This window comes from Bacillus rossius, chromosome 2, assembly GCF_032445375.1.
Source record: "Bacillus rossius redtenbacheri isolate Brsri chromosome 2, Brsri_v3, whole genome shotgun sequence".
NCBI classification, from domain to species: Eukaryota; Metazoa; Arthropoda; class Insecta; order Phasmatodea; family Bacillidae; genus Bacillus; species Bacillus rossius.
Genome location: NC_086331.1, coordinates 124,555,762 through 124,576,504, shown reverse-complemented (window position 1 = coordinate 124,576,504; position 20,743 = coordinate 124,555,762). Strand labels below are relative to the sequence as shown.

General features: G+C 35.7%; 1 protein-coding gene across 1 annotated transcript in view; it reads left to right on the top strand.

Annotated features, from left to right (window-relative positions):
• The window catches only part of LOC134529764 (gamma-2-syntrophin), a 73,205-nt gene that overhangs the window by 42,740 nt on the left and 9,722 nt on the right, over window positions 1–20,743 (top strand). The window contains exons 6-8 of the mRNA XM_063364178.1: window positions 11,467–11,651; window positions 17,708–17,866; window positions 20,203–20,427. Of these exons, the coding sequence (XP_063220248.1) occupies window positions 11,467–11,651; window positions 17,708–17,866; window positions 20,203–20,427 (569 nt within the window). The remainder of the gene's footprint in view (window positions 1–11,466; window positions 11,652–17,707; window positions 17,867–20,202; window positions 20,428–20,743) is intronic.

The following is a 20,743-nucleotide window of genomic DNA, read 5'->3' as shown; positions in this document are numbered from 1 at the left end:
GTGAGGGTGCGTGGGGTAGGAGGGTGGTCGGCGAGGACCCTTGTAATCAGACCAGGCATGCGTGGTATGCTTGAAGTCAATGGACGGCGCATCCCCATTTGGCCTAGCTGGTAAGCCTTGCTACGATCCCAGCTTTTAGTAGGGGCGTAACAATATTTTGTCATATCGAGCACAAATGAAGGGGAATATTTTCTCCATAGTGCTCTACACAATTCTCTAAAACCACTTATGAAGACTTTGATGTAATATAAAATTATATCATTCATAATTAATTAAAACTATCATTCATTTGTGACACTTGATTACTAGGCCAATATTTGAAGGTTTTTTTATTTTTTACTTGGCGACAGCTAGGTGAATGATAATTTCTTGGTGAGAAATAGTGATAAGGTTTCATCTGTCTGACATACATTACGATGAATTATAATGTGTAAATGCAAAAAAAAAAAAGCACCTCTCTGCCATCTCCAGATAATCAAACCAAATATAAGTTGAGCGAAAACATCTTACTGTGGATGATTGTATAAGGAAGTATCGAGGGTCATTAGGCGAGGGCCATGGGTTCGAAAGCAACTCTCGCGACAGGATTCTATTTATTGCCTACTGGTTTCTCTGCTCTGCCGACTGAGAATTTCCATTGTTGTAGTGGAAGATGATGACAGGTGGACGCCTGGCAATCTGCAACTGTTGATCATAAACGTACTTGCAGTTGTGTGTCCTGGAGTTGCTGCAACTTTATTTCGACTTTAAACTTATAATATATGATGACATTTTTGGACCTTGGACTTATTAATTTCGATTCATGCTTTAACTCTATTTTTTATACATCCAAATTTTGGTGTATTTTAAATTTAATATAACCTGCCATCCGCCAATTGCAAAATCATAGCTAAATAAAGTCACTTTTGCAGTTGCTGTGATTTCCTATGCTTGTAAAATTTCTAGAACTTTCTTGCAACAAGTGGAATACTTTAGATATTTTTTTATAATTAATATTTGTTACAAATAAGGTTTAATAATTTTATGTAGTATTATATATAGTAATTTATGTCCATAAATCTGTTGTATAACACAGACACAATTCTATATATTTTATTCTTTACATTGTTCTGTTTTCTTTTTATTATAACAATAAACTTTCACGCACATTCAACAGTACATGCATAAAATAAAACCTTATTATTGGGTTGAAAACGTGTTAAAAAGTACACACCCCAAAAATTTTATGTAACAATAAGAGGATGTGTTCATTAAAAATGTTTTCCCCCCAAACATACAAAACACTACATATTTGATTTATTGTTTCAAACATATCGTATTAAATGGGCGCATCGTTTTTACAAGAAGTCTTTATGAAATTGGCAGTAAAGACTGTAGGGTGAGAGGCGGAGAGGTCTCTGGTGTTCTTTGTCTGTGTGTTGGGTGCTTCAAGAACAAATGTCTTCTAATTAGAAGTTCTGGGATCGAGTATGCTTTGTAACTTCCTGGTATGCATTAAACCAAATTACAATGCCTTCTTTCTCGAAGTTCTGGTATCGTGTCTGTTGCACACTGGTTCTGGGTTATATGCTGCAATATTCCGTGGGAATGAGTGGTTTGCTCATGGTCTGTTTGGTAGATTAATAATTGTCTATCTTCCTCTGCTGCACAATCTAAATAACTTCTTCGACTTTAAACACAAGAATTTTTTTTGGACTTTTCATTTTGGATTAGAAAGCTTCCATATTTGATACGGTCTATATATCTCTGGACACTCGAAGGATGATGGCATGTCGTCGTAAAAGTATGCAGGAACCCATCGCAGACCTCGGTGTATGATTTCAGATTGTCGCCGGCCCAATAAGAATACCCCACGGAGCCATTGCCACATCTGATGCTCACACTCTGGAAACTAGGATGATAGAGACCCATCAATACAAGACGTCTATCGACTGCAAAGTGAGTAACACATGGATACTGAAAGCTTGTTATAAAAAGCATGTCCATGATGTCATTGTACTCTTTGAACATCGACATAGGCTAACGTTAAGATATCACATCCAAAAATATGCAACAGACAGAACTGATGCTTTTTGTTTCTTCCCTGCGAACACAATTTACGAAGGCTGATTCGTCGTTTTAGTGCTGTTGCTAGTGTGACGTTAGCTTGGCCTTATAGGTTATTCATTTACACTCGGTCAACTGTGTCTATTCTTGGTGTGTTTTATGTCCTGTGCCAAAATATGTCTTGCACTGTCGATTTGTGAAATGCCTTAAAGTGTGTACTGTCATCTCACACGGGCCTTTGTAGTGTATTAGAATATGCATTCGCTGTCCACAATGCAAAGGAAAACATCCTTTGGCTTATTAAAAATACTTATTTATTTTAGCCTTCAAGGTCAGTAACTTTTGAGAAAGGTTGAAATATATTTTATGGTATATTTAAATGCGGCACACTAAGTAGACTTCCTTGTAGTAGGATTTTGTGTAAAGATGGTTCTGTCTCACTCTTCCTCGTTATGTTATGTTATGTTAGATTCCAATGCAGCAAATAGAGATATTCCCGTACTATTATTAAATGTGTCAAGATTGTTGCAGTTTTAAACCTGCCACATTAAAAGTTTAAAATGTAAAGCTTACATCCAAAGTGATTTTTAATGTGCTTTTGGGAAATATTCCTGTTCAAACTAATTTCCGTACCCTTATGATACATACATATAATGTAGAACTGCTTAGTTAACTAAATATATGATAATGTGGGTTAATATTTTCTCAGTATTCTCAACCAATTCAATTCACACACAATTATCTCTTAAATATATCTTACATTACTACATTTACCAATAATTACTGATATATGTAATTTACTACTATAGTGTTTCGCGAGCTGGCTTTGCTTTGCTTTATACGTCTTTTCGTGTTATTTATATACATTTCCTACTTTACAAATTAATTTACTTCATTTTAAGTCCATTATGCAAATCCATGATTTTATGATATTGTAATGCTGGTCATTAGGTACTGTCTTGTGCATAAGGTTCGTATATGAATGCTACGTCTTCTTGTTCATTCTGCTATTGATTTTATTTTAAGCTTTAGGTGAACTATGTGTGTGTCAATTTACATTAACATTTGTTTGTGCAAAATCTATTGTTTTATATATTCTGAATATTTCTGGAATTTCGAATGTGTACTATTACTAAAGATGTGAATGCAATTTGATAATCATTCAACATTCCTAATTAACAGATCATTTACTATTTAATAGTCACATTCTTACAGAAGCATAGAACAGTGCTTGACTGGGTAAAAATTTTATTAACACCTGTATAATTGGTGGTTGCATTGGTTAGTGTCCTGCCTTACATAGTCGTGTAGCTTCCAAATGTAGAAACTACAGATGCCCTGGGGCATGTAAAAGCATGGCAAAAATAATACAAACACTAAATTATAGGGGTTATATTATGGGGATGAGATTCTGGGAATCAAAAACTAAGAAGGAAAGGCGTCAGCGATTGTTTAACAGATGGAAAACATTTAGTGAAAACATGCAGATTCCTTTGGGAAGCTCCGTTTCCTGAAGACATTTATCTAGAGTAAATTTTGAAGTACTGTATATACATTTTTCTGTTGAGGCCACTTGTGGCGGCCTCAGTCGTCTTGGATATTATTATTATATTTATTTTGCGTAAAGTTTATTCTAAGATGATTTAATTTTTTATGACACTATTTATGTCCTTATATTATTTAATGGTGTATTTTAATATTTATTTATTGTAACTTTTTAATAGTATACTTGGTTTATTTTACGTTAAGTACTCTTACTCTGTAGTGGGACGTACGAGAAGTAACGAGAACGATCTAGCGGAGTGAGGGGTGGTAGCAGAGGAGGGGGGTGACGTCAGCTGACGTGACGAGTGGGAGGCGGCTGCCAGCTGGTTGCGAAAGGAGTGTGTTTTTGACCGCCGGCCGCGGAACTGCTCGTGAATGTAGGAATCGCATCCCCGCCATGGGGAAGTTGTGTTACGTTACATGAACAAGAATTAACGGCAATATGACGGTAATGCCATGGCACGTTTGGCGAAGCGAAAAACGTGGTGGTACACGAGCGCGCGATGGTGTGGGGCCGGTGCACGGGCCACAGAAGCATAGTGAGTGGGGTTTACGCCCGAGCCCGGGAGTCTCCGGCTTCAGAGGTATGCTTCAGTACCAAGTAAGTGTGAGAACTGGATTTTAGTACTTTATTTTCCCGGCTGGTACGATTTACAGAAGATGTGTATTGAAAACAGAGTGCGGCGACGGGATTTAGTGGTTGGATTATCTTAGGCTGAAGAACGTCATAATTTCGGTTCCTCCCCCTCCTCCGTAATAGACTTTTTTGGGACTTTGGATTAGAATTAATCATACTGCAAGAGTGTCTGTAAACCAATGTCGTTACACTGTGAATGTAATTATACCAATTTAAATGATACCCAGAATTTACCTTTTAAATCCCTTTGCCTTTTTACGGTATTTAAGTTTGAGCATCTTTGGTTTGGTAATTCATTATTATACCTATCACGATAGAGTTTCCAGGACTGTCGGTAAATTTAGTATGCTTATATATTTTTTTGCGCACTTGCCAAATGTTAGACCAGTCGATGTGCGTCTGTTAAACTTAATTTCTTTACGCTCTCAGTATCAGTATGTCAGTGGTGACGCGTACACGGGACTGGCGTGGTGGGTACGGACGTGTGCAACTACCCCGGTATAAGGGGAGTTGGCCACACTGTTATAAGAAGTGTGAAACAGACAGTGATGGAGATTTAATACCCATGCCTCATTTTCTCCACAAAGACAGGTTACCAGTCAGCCGATCCTGCAGACGAGGTTTGTGCCACCATAATTCCTTTGGAACTTCCTGTCATGGCAAAACATGTGTCAGAGGGAGCTTGTATTACTTTATGGTGAGTGCACACAGTTATCTGGGTCGGTACTCTCGGTTAAGGACAAGATTGTGAAGTAAATCTTGTTCATTTAAAAAGTATATTTCCACGACGAGCAAGTAAACCAATCAAGGTCTTGGAATTTTCTGGAAATGACAGTGAATTAGAGAGCAGGGTGACCATTAGGAGCAAGAATTATGGGGCTTCGGCCATAATGGAAAGGTAAAGTCCCAGTATAAGGTGTTATCCTAAAAGGGTAGATCCAATAATGGAATGACTGAGTCTGGTAATCCTAAGGCTAGTCGAACATAATACTTTGAAAATCAAGCTTATCAACATGTGAGATTTTTGCTCATACATGACATGAGAAAGTACATTAGATTCTGGTCAATTACTCTTAAAGCACAATTGAGATATTTCTGGTCACCAACCAGCAAGAGTCTGAGCTGCACTGCATAAATCATACCTGTGATTTATCAGACTCTTCTGTTGTATATGGTATTGATTTGCAATGTTGCAGAGCATAATCGAATGCCTGGTGCATGCTAATCTTATTTTAGCTAGTACCTTTGATGGCCTCTCTGACGAATATAAGTGGACCCCAGTTGTTCAGGGCAGGCCCACTTATACCCAAAAACGCAAAATAATGCATTAGATCAAACTGAACATGTCATGATTACACCTGCAGGTTCTCTTCCCATCAGAACATTAAAGTATGTGTTCATGATCTACGCAGTTGATGTCATTGTCTCTTGCGAATAAACTAAGGTAGTAGAAGAACCACCATAAAACACACAGGGAGATAGGATCAATTATATGCCCACATGTACCAGAATTGGTGTTTCATTGGAATCTGGAGATGATGCGACACTAGAGAAACTCCAGTAGGTTACTGTTGAGAAATCAGTGGTGGTGTATGTTCTTGAAACAATGAAGTTCTTCAAATGATTGTAGACAATGTGCCATATCATCAGGCTAATAAAAGGCCTGGTTAACCAGATGTACTAGAAAAAATTAAGATTATTTTTTATCTAGGATACCTTTTAAAGGAAATTCAAAATATGTAACATAAAAAGGGATATGGGTACATTGTGAGAATTTTTTTTCCATATAGAGCAATGACTAAACGAGACAATTAATAATAGACATAAACAGAATATATGTGGAATAAACTAACTTTCAGGTGAGGCAAGTCATCAGAGGGGCTGCATATTACTGAGTGTTCTGCTAGGACTACTTACCAGACCAAACAATGTTAGCATTATGGCATCTCTTTGTGGGAACAGAGCGTTACAATGATCCCTGGGTTACTGTTTGTGGAAATACTGCGAAAAATCAAAGAATCGACAGTCCTGTGCATCATGCAATATGGAGTTATTGGATGTCCTTTTCCTTAAGGACTTTCTTGTTAGAGAGGATGCTCTTCATGTTTTCACTTGGGCTAAAATGTATTTGGCATTTAATGCGAAGGAAACTCAGCCTTTTCTTCGGTAAGATATTACAGATGTGGTGTATGAGATAAAAAATTATTCCTCTGGATATTGTAGTTTACCTCTGAGGTTCTTAATCATGTAAACTTTAAACTACCACCATGCCTTATAAATCAGCATAGTGGTGACTTTGAGAAGGGGTGTTATCCCAAATGTTTTAAAGTAAAAATAGTAAAGCTACTCTATAAGAGAGACAGGAAAAATCCCAGAGAGAATAAGCTCTACCCATCCTCAAGTCCTCATTTGTGTAGTTTCAAATCGGGAATAGCTACTGGTAACAAATTTCTGGATATTACAACGCATAGTGGCCAGCGATGCTCGACCAGCGATGCTCAGCCAGCTGCGAAAACTTACGTGTCTCTGGAGCCTCTATGTACTGCTCATTGTCTACTTCCACGACCACAAGGGACTGGTTGTCCTCCGGAATGTGAATGTAAAAAAACACTTACAAATATGTGCCCTCAGGATTCAGACTTCAAAATGTTGCTCTGAGCATTTTATTTGATTGATTATTCAAATCGGCATTGCTTTCTCGCTTTAAATGTTTCTGTATGCATGTTATGGCCATACGTTTTTACCAGAAAATTTCTATGTGAATGTATAAAGCAAGTGTAATGAGGTTACTGTGCAGATATCATCTTGGGTGAGGTCAGTTAAATTTCTGTTTTAAGCTAAAAATGAGAAATGCATATTCTTCAAAGGCCAATTCAAGAAAACTTGAATAATCACCCACAGGTAAAGTTAGAGAACACTCGTTTTGAGTTTGTGACCAGCTTTAAGTACCTGGGTGTCTTTCTCGATGACTAGCTAACATTTATTGACCATGTGGAGTCCTTGCCTCGGAATTCTGTATAGCTTTTCTACAGGCTCTGAGGTTAATTCGGATCAACTGTGGCATTACCTTAAAACCATGGCAAGTTTTTACATGTGAGTCTTCCTCCTAATAATGATCTTTGTGGCTATAGCATGGCACCATCGGGTGGGTCTAACCCTTTAAGGAGGAAACTGTAATTGGTACAATACAGTTGACTGCTAGCATTGATTAAGGCATGTCACACCATTTTCAATCATGCTCTTCACATCATTGCTGGATAAGTGTCATTTACATCCATCAATTCTTCTGGAAAACGTATGCCTGATGAGCGATACTTGTCTACATTGCAGACAAGATGAAAAGCCCTTGAAAAGGTGAAAATTACATATGAATTGTTTATATTATTGTAATAAGGATACTAGAGGCAAGTCAACAAGGCAGGCTGGTCGACCTGGTACATCAGCCAGTGCAGCTGGGGGTCCATGGGAGGCCATACCTCTGGACAGGTAATCCAAATAGGAGTGGTGCCTCTCTCCCTGTCTATTGAGCTTTCGGCACATTCCCAGAGCCCCGTCTGCGTGAATTGTCGTAACTATGATTTCATTGTTCTCGGAACTGCAAGTGTTAAGTCGGGGATTCTGGTGATGTCATACCTTGGTGAGCTACGAGACCTTTCCAGGTCGAAAATTGGCAGGTATTTAAGATGGAGGCCGCCTTGTGGCGAGTAGTGATAGAGTGATAGGGTCTGGTGGCGATATCGGCAAATCATCGGAGCGAACTGAGAAAGAAGTGAAGTAAAGAGGGTGAGTGACCCCTTAGTGAGCGATAGAATATGACAAGCTATGGGCTTTGTGTCCGAAGATTATTGCGTTAGGGACCTAAGCATCTGGTATGGTGTTGTGTATGGCAGACGAGTGAGTAGTGCGGTGCAGTGTGTTGGGACAGAGGTGCATGGTAAGAGATGAGTAGTAGAGTTAGCCACTGTCAAGCCGAGCTCCAGTGAGAAGAGTAAAATGTGGACCTGCGGAGGTGCGATCAATCTGGAAACAGATATTAAGATTTTTATAATTTAATTTATAATGTAATTATAAGTTAGTAAATTAATCTGTATTTATTTAATTGTGCTATCCTTTTCGAACCAGTGTTTTCCCACTAGTAACATTCGGTGTCAGACGTAAGGACAGCCCTGACTAATGGATATAGACTTTAGATTTTTACATTAAAAATAAATTAAATAAAAATTTATAAAAAAATATAATTTAGCTATTTTGAGTGATATACAGTAAGTTTTAAATTTGTATTTAGATTTTAGTAAAAGTAAGCAAGGTCATAGGTTAAATTTGAGCGTAGTTAGTAAGACATAAGAGACAGACTGATAGTGTATGTAGACGAAGAAGATGATGGAGTGCACTGATGTTAATACCTACTAGAAAATTTAATTCTCAGTAATTGCTCGCCTACCAGTTGAAAAATGCATTTTAAAGAAAGATGTCTAGCTTTATGGAATATTTCCGACCCCTCTACTTGAGGTGGCAGGTGATGGATTTCCTGTTTTTCCAGAACTGTCATGCCTGTGAAACCCTCGCGTAATTGATGCTTGTGTGGAAGTGTCAGGTTTTCCCATGCCTGCAGTTCATAGCTTAGTAAAATCTTCATGTAAGTTGGCTGCAGGGGCGCAGGAACAGGATAGGCGAACACACGGAGAGGCGGACATATTACCGGAAAACATCAAAAGAAGGCCACCTCTATAAAAGTAGTTCATAAAATGGAGTAGCGGAGTTTCAGTTCGTAATGGATGATGTTCAAGGTGGCTACTGTTCTTTAGGGTATTGTCGATAAATGTATTAGTGGTAGAGAGTAAATGCTGCTCGCATTTTATAGCATATATTGCTGTGGTCTCTTCAGCGAAGAGTATTTTCCATCCATTATTTAAAAAAAATAACATGATAAAGTGGGACTTTTTGTGAATCAGTTTTCAGTCTCGTAGTTGTCCATAGCAAAGGGAAATAATCTGGGTTTACTGGACCGTTTTAAAGATATCCGGCAAATGGTAGTAGGACTAATTTATTTCGTGTGGCACCTATGCTAACAGAATTTGTCATGCAAATAAAATTATTCAGTTTCACTGTCTACCAATAAAACCGACTGGACCGTAGTGAAACTTCAAAATTTTTTGAGAATATTCCCATCGTTGGAGCAGCAGCTTTAAATTGCATCTGCCACATCGAGTGTTAGAATTCTAAGTTGGGAACTCCTGGTATGTGAAAAGCTTGTTTAAAAGGGAAAACTACGGGAAATGACTTTACTATGGTTAACATTTCTATCTAAACTCTGGAAAATTACACAAATTGGTCGTTAACCAATGATAAATCTGGAGAATTTTTTTTACCATTAAGGTGCATGCTAATGAATGTAGATTAAAATGGTAGGTGACTCAGAGAGTTTTAAATGTAGGCGTATTGATGGACTTGTGGTAAGAAACTCGGATGGCTTGCAAAATGATGACCAGTTCTGGCGCCAATTTTTTTTCGTGCTGTTGTGGGAAGTAAATAAAATACCAAAAATAGTGTACCATTGATCACAAACACCAGTTGTTTGATATTTTTAATAAATCATTTGAACAGAGAGTTATGTTTGAAACGTTTATGCCTTCGGGGGCTATGCGAATGCCACTAAGATTCAAGCTGACCACTATCACATAAAATGAGACAGCTTCAGATGAATGAGGAAGCACGAAAAAAATATTTTTTAATGTAAACTATCCTGATGATACCTGTTATCCAACATAGATTACAACACAAATTGATACATATATACTTAATTTAAGAGAATCTGCATTAAACATTTTTAAACTTTGTTTATTTTTTCTTGGCTTAAGCTAAAAAGGCTTTTAAAATTTAACATATTGATACGAATACCATTATGGTCATAATATTTTCATCATGCTTGAGGTCATTAAAATGGAGAAATTAAAGTTGTGGCCAGCATTGGAACCACAATCTCAAACATGTTCCTGGACCCATTTAACTTTTTCCTTACGTAAACTGTGCATAAACAAGTTGTGGTCTTCGAATTTTATCATTGTGTCTGTCTGTATGTATTTTTTTGTATTATATCTCACTTTTTCAAAATTATTCATTAAGAAGGTAAAAAGTGAAAATTGAAAAAGAGCAATCTTTTAAGGAACATCCCTATTTTAAAAATTATAAAAACCTTTAATTGAAACCTAATTAACATTTCGATTTTACACTGGCTGAAACAAATATTTGTATTCCCTCCCGTTGTAAGTTTAAGGTTTTTTTTTTTGTTTCTTACACATTACAAATAAACGTTCAAGTATCAAGGGTATATTTCAAGAGTTTTAGTGTGAAAATATTTATACCGTAAAATATATGTGTCGACACATTAAATGTTCATCAGGATAACACTAAGAAAAATTTCGTGGAGAAATACATTCAAACAGTGCTTTTCACAGTTTGTTTTCTCTTTTCTTGCTACCAGGCGTGTTTGAAAAATAAGTACCGTTTGGTCAATAAAAAAATAAATTCATGAAAAAAAAAGGTTTTATTGAAAGTTTTAGTTTGCTCATATCTACATCAAATGTTCACATAGTCACCATGCAGTTCCAAACACTTTTCGCAACGCTCTACCATTTTATTTAACCTCTTTGCATAGAAGTTCGCCACCTGAAAATTAAACCATTTGACAATCGTAATTTTGTACATTTTGCTGTAATTGTTGACTCACGTTTCAATAACTCAACCAAAATTAAGCCCTTTGCTTCCCAAAAAACAGTAGCCATCATTTTTCGACTAGAATAAGGAGATTGCTTAAACGTTCTCCTGAAATGTTTACTAAGCGCCTGTACTTAGGCTACACGCATTGCGTATTCGAAGTCCATGATGCCTATGGCCGAGGCGTCCGTTCCATTCCCAGGAGGGGGACTTCTAAGCAAAATGGTTAAATAAACTGGTAGAGCGTTGAAAAAGTGCTTGGAACTGAATGGCGACTATGTGAAAATGTGATGTAGATATGTAGTAAACTTAAACTTTCAATTAAACCTTTTTTTCATGAGATTATTTTTTTAATGACCAAACGGTACTTACTTTCCGGAAACGCCAGGTATTTTAGACATTTCAGTCAATATTTACAAGAAGAACGATTAACCAATAAAATGTTGTCATGAGTAAATGTTTTATGTATAATTATGTCTTACGTTTTTATGCTACGACTGACAACCAATTTTGTGTGTTTCAAGTTCCACTGATGATGGCGTACGTGACGCGGTACATATTTGGCACGGACAAACTGCGCCCGAACGCGTTTGAAGTTAGGGGCCTGAATGGTGTGAGCACCGGAATAATTCACTGTGATGACGCGGCCATTCTCTCCCAGTGGCTGAAGTACATAACAGACAATATCGTGGGGCTTACTCATTTGCAGGCAAGTACGTTAATTTGTTTAATCAGAATCCACACTTACTGATATTTAGAGTAATGGAGCAGCATAACCATGCGAGATTCAGATGTTCAGTACAGACTCAATTAAAAATATTTATGTATTTAGAGCTGATAAAACTACAATCCTCTTCATTAAACAAAACAACAATTTATTTATAAAGAAAATATAAAAAAAAGTCTTAGTGGAAAATACTTTTGCTAATAAAATATATTAATGAGTGCGTTAAATTTTTCTTTTATGTAGCAATTTTATATTTACATTCATATTGTTTAAATATTAGCAATTTTAACATATCATTTTCTAGATCAAAAAACTTATTTGTATTTCGTGTTCTGCGTGGTTACCAATTAAATTTGCAGTATGCTAGGAACTGCTTTGTATCAATAAAAACAAAGCACTTATTTCAATGAAACAGAATGAAAATTTGCCACTGTTGTAAATATAAGAATAAAAGAAGAGAAAAATTATATCGAAAATAGCACATTGATTTACACCAATCACAATCATTTTCCGTTATTTTCTCACACAATAGCATTTCATAATTTTTTTAAAGTTACTCCAAGAAAAATAAAAATTACACATTCATTTTAATAGATTATTATATTCCATTATTATAATTCAATAATTTACATAAACTTTTTTCTTTTGGTTATTACACAGTAACATTAAAATTAAGACTTCGACAGAAAAAGTTTTTAAATTATGCTACATAAAAAGTATTATGTAGTGAAAATAATGTTACGCTTACAAAATTACCTAAGTTTCATTTACTTGTTAAGAAACAACACGGAAGATCGGAAGATAACGAACGTCCTTACTTACAATATTGGATTTATAGTTATAATTCCAATGTTTTATATTTTTACTAATTCATGTTTCATACAAACATACACAAGTAAGTCACCCTGTGTCATGGCCCCTGGACCCAGGATCGGAGAAGAACCCCCCCCCCCCTTCCAATTTTGCAGTCACGTGCTTCATTATAATTGCATGGTTATTTCTTACCTACGCTCTTTTTAGAATGTTACTTAACCTGAAAATACAGGGTAAAATTATGGTTACTATTTTATAAGTCCAAACTAAGCTTTATTTATAAAATTATTTTACATTAAAATAACCACAGCGAATATGTATATTTATTTCACACACTGAGATAAAAATGAAAATAATTACAGAAAAATAAAATTAAGCTGTAGGTGTAGAATCTTCTAAAATTTCATTGAATTGAAAAGTATTCAATATGTTTTTCTAGTTTGTAAAAGATCATAATAGTTAAACATTTAAAAATGAACAGGGCTGGGCCCGAGCTCTGGACCCAGGGGTCCACCCAGCTCCACCCGTGTGGGGGCCATGCCTTGTGTAAATATAGGTACTTTATGTCCATGAAAGAATGTCCCAGTTATAAAATTTAATAGTATCAACTGTAAGCGTTTTAGGGTTTTGGTTCAAGGTCACAGTTAGATAGTAAGTCAAACAAATTTAGATAAGCGCATGCGCGAATACTGCTTTGTTGTTTTCTTGATTGCATGGCTTTTTCCCCAATTAGTAGAGGGCGAACCTGCAAACATTGTTTGGCCACCAGAATGGAGCCCAGCCCCCTCCTTTTTGGAATATCTTTGTGCGAGAGTAGTTGAATTTCGAAGTCCCTGACCGTTGGATTGGTCATAATGGTCGAGACGACAGAGCTCTTTTTCGCTGGCCTCCGCATTCACCTGACATAACGCCATGCGATTCTATCCTGCGAGGCTTTGTAAAAGATCGTGTCTACGTTCCGCCGCTACTTAATGATTTGCCAGATTTGAGACACAGAATAATCGAAGAGGCTATTGCATCCATTACCCCGGACGTGTTAACCGTGTGGGAAGAATTGTACTTTTGGTTGGATGTGTGCCGTATATCTGAAGGTACACATGTTGAACATTTGTAAAACAAAACTAGGTTAGTGTACCTTCTTTTCGAGTACGATTTGTTGTAAACAGTCTAGATTAAACTGTTATAATATACCTTTGAAACTGGGTCGTTCTTTTATGGACAACTTGTATTTCCGTAGCAATCAGAATATGCTCATTCTCAGCTCAAAATAATGCCTCAATTAGCAACCGGCCATATCCTATCCCACATGCTCGTCTTCATCTCGGCATATCTTCTCAATGATATGTCTTACCGACTGCTCCTCATGGTCCAAAATGCAAGTTTTCAACATCAAGCTTAACTTTCACTTACTATTCGCAGACGTGTCAATTATCTCCCATGTTGAAAATCCTTGAAAACAACTGAGCACCTGTGCGTTAATCCTGTCAGCCCGCTCTGCCCTGTCTGTAGTCACGAACCCTCGAAGCCGAAGCTTGAACTGGAATCATACCAGAGACTGCCTACGCCTGCGCACATGTTCTGTTTTTACGTGCGTTCAAATTTTACTGTAAATGAAAATTTATAAAAAAAATTCACAAGTCGTGATTTGAAGATGTCGGACACACTTTACTAAAAAATAAATCAAATATACGTAAAAAACCGCGGACAAAAGAAAATATAATTGTGCCCATTTAAAAAAGCATAAAGAAATTAGTATGTCCATTGTTAACATTAGTTTAATAGAACACTGCTCATACAATATATATATATATATATAATTTATTGAGGAACCGAAAAATATTTCCAGTGGTATCAAAATATTAAGTATTAATATATGGTTTGTATTCTAAATTTAATTTACATTTTAGCTTGCAAAAAATAAGCGAGTTCAAATATTACTAAAAAAAAAGGGCTAAATATTTAGTATAGGCGTGTAAATTTTTTAAATATTTGTGCTTTTATGTACAAACTGTGCAATAAATTGAAGGCATGTATTTTTCTTCTGTTTTTCAATATCTTGCTATTTTTTACACGGTGAGTTTAATGTTACACACGTTGCAAACTTGTTGTTCACGATTATTGTGAACAAACGAAACGGAGGAAGATGATCCTGCACTATTGGCTAGCATATCAGATCATGCTTTTAAGACAATCGACCTATCTGACAAACCAGCTTTATGCATTCGACTTTTAAGATCACAGTAATTGAATATCCTACATAATTCACCATAAAGCTCGATCACGTTGATCAACAACCCAACATGTCTTGTCATAGAGTCATCTAACTGGTTTTTCCATAGCACTCTTTTGTGGTTTCGTTGCACCATGCTTCTTATGTAAAATAATGTTTATATGAATTAAACATTATGATAGCGAACTTTCAAATACCAGGCACACAGTTTAAAATTTCATTAAAAATTTCATAACCTTATCCATGACTAGAGAAGAAACTAGCAAATTAATGAATATGCTATTTTTATGTTGCCTATGAGATACAGGAAATTAATTTCATATGCAAGAATTACAAAGCTATGGCAATAAAACATGGATTTTTTTAGTTTGGGCTTCTTGTAAACTTAATAAATAGCTGTGATTTTTAAATAATGCGAAATATGAATTGTGATTTTAAAATACTGTTTTTATTTATAATAATCTAATCTATTGCTGTTATAATTGGATCAGGAGTGAGATTTTACTAACAGTTTATGAGTATTACTTTGCTCTTAAAAATATATATAAAAATATGTATGTATGTGAGTGTGTGAGAGGTGAGTTGGTTGAAATACTTAACATGTGAAAAGAAAGATAAATTCCATATAGTCATAGTCAGTGTTTTAGAAATAACGACTAGATCCACGTACTATTGATTTTTGGGCAAATAATCTCTGCAGTAACAACAATTCACAATCGTCACTTACGGTGCTTTATAATCAAGCCTGGGAAAGAAAAGTGGAATGTAAGGGAAATTTTTTTCGCATGGTTTTGCACATTAGCTAAAGATGATTAGGCAATCAGCATTATAAAGGTTCCGGAACATTTGGGTACTGATTTGGGGTTTTATATTTGAGTCATTCCAGGGTTTAAGATGAAATTTAACATCATCGCCACAAAGTGAGACATGCTTATGATATCTGCATCGGACACTCTCTTGGGAAAGATATGATGATTGATGATGATTAGTAACGACAATAAATGATGATGGATGATGTTAATTGACGATGATATTATGATGAAGACGATAGTTGATTATGTTAAGATAATATGATGATGTAGATTATGATGGAGATGATTGATGATATAATGATGGAGGTGATGAGAATGAAGATAATGTAGATAATGAGAAAGATATTATAATGATGGATGATGACGGATATGATGATGGAAATTGTATGATATGATGATGAATTTGATTGAGATGATGTTGAAGGATATGATGGAGATTGTGATGGATATAATGATGATGAAGATGATGGAGATGATATTGGATATAATGATGATGATTGTGATGATAATAAAGACGATGATAATGTTTATGATGATTGGTTGATCAGTCCGAAAACTATTTGGGATCCCCAGTCATCGCGGTGATTGCCACTGACTTCCGCAGCACTAAGAAAATCCAGTTCTGAGCTTGGCCAGAAATATCAAACCCGGACCGTTTGCTCGCCAGCCAGAATATCTAACCACTGTGAATCAAAAGGTCGGACTGGAAAAGAAATCGTTGGGCCAAGTATGGTAAATGTAAGCATAATATAACTTGGAAATAATGTTACACTACGCTTAAAACTCAGTTTGAATGTGATGCTATCTCAGGCGCAACAGATGGCAAATCGGCATAACCCCATGCAAATGACAGAAAACTTCATAAATCATTGTAAAATTACGTGAAAATTGACTATTTAAACATTTAAATATGCATCAATATGACTGCGGACCTAAAAGATTAATATAGGTTGCTACCGCACAACAAGGCACAACCGGTAACAAGGTGAAGTCAGGATCCCACATCAGTAAGGTTATAGTGGGTTTTAAAACATTTGATTACCACTTGGTAGTCAGATTGTCGCGACTAGCTTTTGGAGCCCTAAAGTAGCAGCTCAAAATGTATCTCGGACATGGTTATAAGAATGAAATATGAAGACGAGTTGGAATGAAAGTTTGATAAAGGAAAATGGTATGGTGGTATGGAATCAAGTATATGGTCCCGAAAAAAAAAACACACTGTAATCTGAATGAAAAAAAGAACACTCATGGGGGTGATCCACCACCCCAGTATTAGTCTAATATTTATTTATACATTTACTAAGCGCCGGCCAGCAGACGTAATCTCTAGTTACTAAAATTAAAAAAATAAAATATATAAAAACCAATACTTATTTGTAACATTTTACATGTTATACCTTACATCATTGTAAATGTATTTAATTTTTGCAGTTTTAAGTAATATTTAACCATATATAATTCTGAAAGTCTTATTTTCTAGTTCTGATCGTTCTGTCGTATCCTCTCTTTTTTACATATCAGGAGATGTTTAGCTATGTTCAAATGAACGTAGCTATGTTGGAACAGCATTCACATTGATATTTTTCGTATGAGTGAAGTTTAACGTTAAATTAAATAGCTGGTACCCCAACTGACCAGGGGCTGGTAATACTCTCGGTGGGCCTGTAGGCACAATTGAATGAAAATAAAATTAATCGCTCTTTTATAACGTCATAACTGTCAATCCTTTAATAATTGTCACCGTGCTCATCCATACAAATGCTCGAATAAAATGTCATAAAAGTGCAAAGTTCGGAGAATAACTCAACCATCCCCCTTTTTTTCTTCTTAAAATCTGTGACCTAATCAAACAAAGAGTATTTTGCTACTCTTAGTGCCATTTTTAAGTGTTGTCAATCACGCTATGAAAGCGGGCATACGGTTACTAGAATTACTTTCATTGTTTATTTATTAATTTTTCTGTAGTTTGATATATTTCTGTAGTGTAATATTTTTCTCCAGTATAATATTTTTCTCTAGTGTAATATTGTTATGTAGTGTAATATTTTTCTGTAGCATAATATTTTTCTGTAGTGTAATATTTTTCTGTAGTGCAATATTTTTCTGTAGTATAACATTTTTTCTGTAGGGTAATGTTTGCGAAGATTGTAAGTTTATGCAGGCTTTGTGAATGAATGTTTCAGATGAAGCTCTACAATCGCAATTTCTCATCGTGTGATCGTATAGAGTACATGGGTTGGGTGAACGAAGGTGTTCTCAGCAACAACCAACCGTGGCAAAGTTATAAGCCACGGTTCCTCACGCTGAAGGGCACGAGTGTGCTACTGTTCGATTTACCACCAGTAAGTGTGCATGTTCGTAGCACTTTATGGCACGTGCATATTAATATCTAAAAAAACCAGTCCTGAGTACATTGAATAATCCACCGTTCCGAGCTTATTCTTTTGTAAGAAAACAAATAAAATTATTAGGTGGATACCCTTATTTCCAGCAGTATTTTAAGCTGAGAAACCATAGGCAACACACACACACACACACACACACACAAAGCATGCTTATTAAAGAAAAACTAATGTGCCTAATGTTCAGTACCCCATTCCTTTAAAAGTATGTTGAAATATATTCTGTAAAAAAAACGTTATTTCATTTCAGCTTTTTATCAATAATATTTGTACAGTTTTTATATAAAATTTGTATTTAACAAACTATAAAACTAAAAGAAAAACAGTAATCATTAATTAATTTTACACATTAAAGTTGAAAATATAATATTTTAAAAAACTGGTGGTTTTAAGTTCACTATTGCTAATTAAATTTGGTTAAATGTGTTATTAAGGTAAAATTGTAGTACTGTTTTCCCAGAATTGAAATTAATTTAGAAATAAATTTTCTTCTATGATACATTTTCCCAAATTTACGTAGCATTATTCGATAACAAGTTCATGTCGAATAAAACTGTGGTCTTAATTACAGAATTTCAAGCCTTCATGGGAGTTCAATTAACTTAAAAGGGTTCATGTGTTTCTCAGATGTTTTATGTTGAAAACAAATAAAATCACTTTAAAAAAAAGAACTCACATATTTAAAAATTAATGCTGAGTTTGAACCTTGTTAGAACAGCATCGCATATATATATATATATATATATATATATATATATATATATATATATATATAATTCCGCAAACAATGATCACCATGTCTACAGTATAATAATTCCCAAGCACAAATAAACAATTTTAAGTGGAGGCAGTTGCAATGTGGCAATTATTCATTTAGAATATTATAGCAAGGGAAATATGTTTTTTTCTAACGTACGAAAGTTTCTGAAACTATCTTACTGGGATATTGTTTCTTCCATTAAAAAAGTGTACTTGGAGTACAATGTGTCACGCACGAAAAGATCAAAACTTTGGCCGGTCAACGTCTATAACAGGGTTCAAAGTCAACACCATATTCACTTAATCAACAGCTCACGTCTCAATCAAAAGTCAGTCTGGGGCGGTAGACTTGTTTCTGAAGAGGCTCAGGGTCATGTTTACTTCACCAGCAGCACCCGTCTCAAGACAAAAGTCATTCTGGGACTGTAGACTGGTTTCAGAGGAGCCTCAGTGTCATGTTTAATTCACTGGAAGCTCCCGTCTCAATCAAAAGTCAATCTGGACGGTAGACTTGTTTCAGAAGAGGCTCAGGGACATATTTTTTTCGCTCTCCCCAAGACTCTTTGTTTAGAAATTAGCTAAATATTTATCAAACTTTTGACCATACCCTATTTTTTTAATATTTTCACGCATGATTCTTATTAATAATCAGACTTATTCGTACATTCTGACCAGCTGATTTATACAACCAATCAATTTATTTTACTCAACTACTCGCTCCTTCGATCTTGAAAGCGAGTCGGGTTTATCATGCAGTAGCGTACTAACTCTTATTCTGATGATAATGGGTTTCCTCCTAACTAGACTGTACTGGAAGTGGTTTTGTTCGTAGTAAATTCCCTTCAAAACACCAAGTAAATTCCAGAGACGTTACTCAGGATATTTTTAAATTATAAACTATTTAAGTATTCTATGCTAATAATAAACATAACAATGTTTTATTCCTAAATGCTATGTTGTTGTTTTTGACGTGACAACGTCTCATAAATCGATGAACGCCGGCAGCACGCACGGAAAAGGATGACACATTGTCCCTTTACGTACATTGTCCAGTTACGCTGTGTCCCGTTACGCTCATTGCACGCTTGCGCCGCATCTATCTCTCTTCCACTCGATTGGAACAACCATCGATTTGACTGTTTCGAGGCACATTAAACTTGAAACACTCCCATTCGTTTCCTACTTTTCCTATCATCGTCCTATCCTTAACAGAATAACACAGATTGGAAGAAGTTAAATAGCAAACATGTATAAAAGTGATAGTTAAAATGATCTCTTCGTTAAAGTAATAAACATATTTGAATTAATGAGTGCAAATAAAAGTAAATTTATCAATTAAATTGTAGATTTCATTTCACTCCTTCTTTGTATCCATACAAAATAGTGATAATTCAATAAAAATGATTAAATTTTATTCAAAAAAGTATGCAATCATTTCATCAATGTTTTGTTATGACGTTGTCACGTTAAACTATCGTCCGTAAACCGACTTTACAGACCACCAATTTTTTTTTCAGTTGAACGTAATGGACTGGCTGCGAGGAAAGCTCGTGTTCAAAGTATACGAGACCATGTTCCGAGTGCTGAAGGAGTCCGAGAACGTGGACGAGAGGCAACATTGTTTCCTGATCCAGACGTCGGGGCACGAGTCGCGCTACCTGTCCGTGGAGACGCGGCAAGAGTTGCTCCGCATCGAGAACGCCTGGCATTGCTCGCTATGCAGCGCCGTCGTCAAACTTGGGGTGAACATCTTCAGTGTTGATGTTGCATCGCTTCACTGCACAGTGTTCAGCCAGTTTTTATCACCAAATCGATATAATCTGAGTTAAACCTGTCCAAACCTGGTACGGAATTCGTTGCATGTATTTTATTGGTCTTAACGTCTCAATAATGAGGACGTTAGAGACAGAAACACACACAATATATAAACTAAATAATAAATTACAAAAAAAATAATAAATATTGCAAGTGATAAATATAAAGTATAAAAAATAGATGTACCAGCCTGAAGACACTCAATTTGTTATCCTCAACCAAACATTAAAAACGTCATAGAAA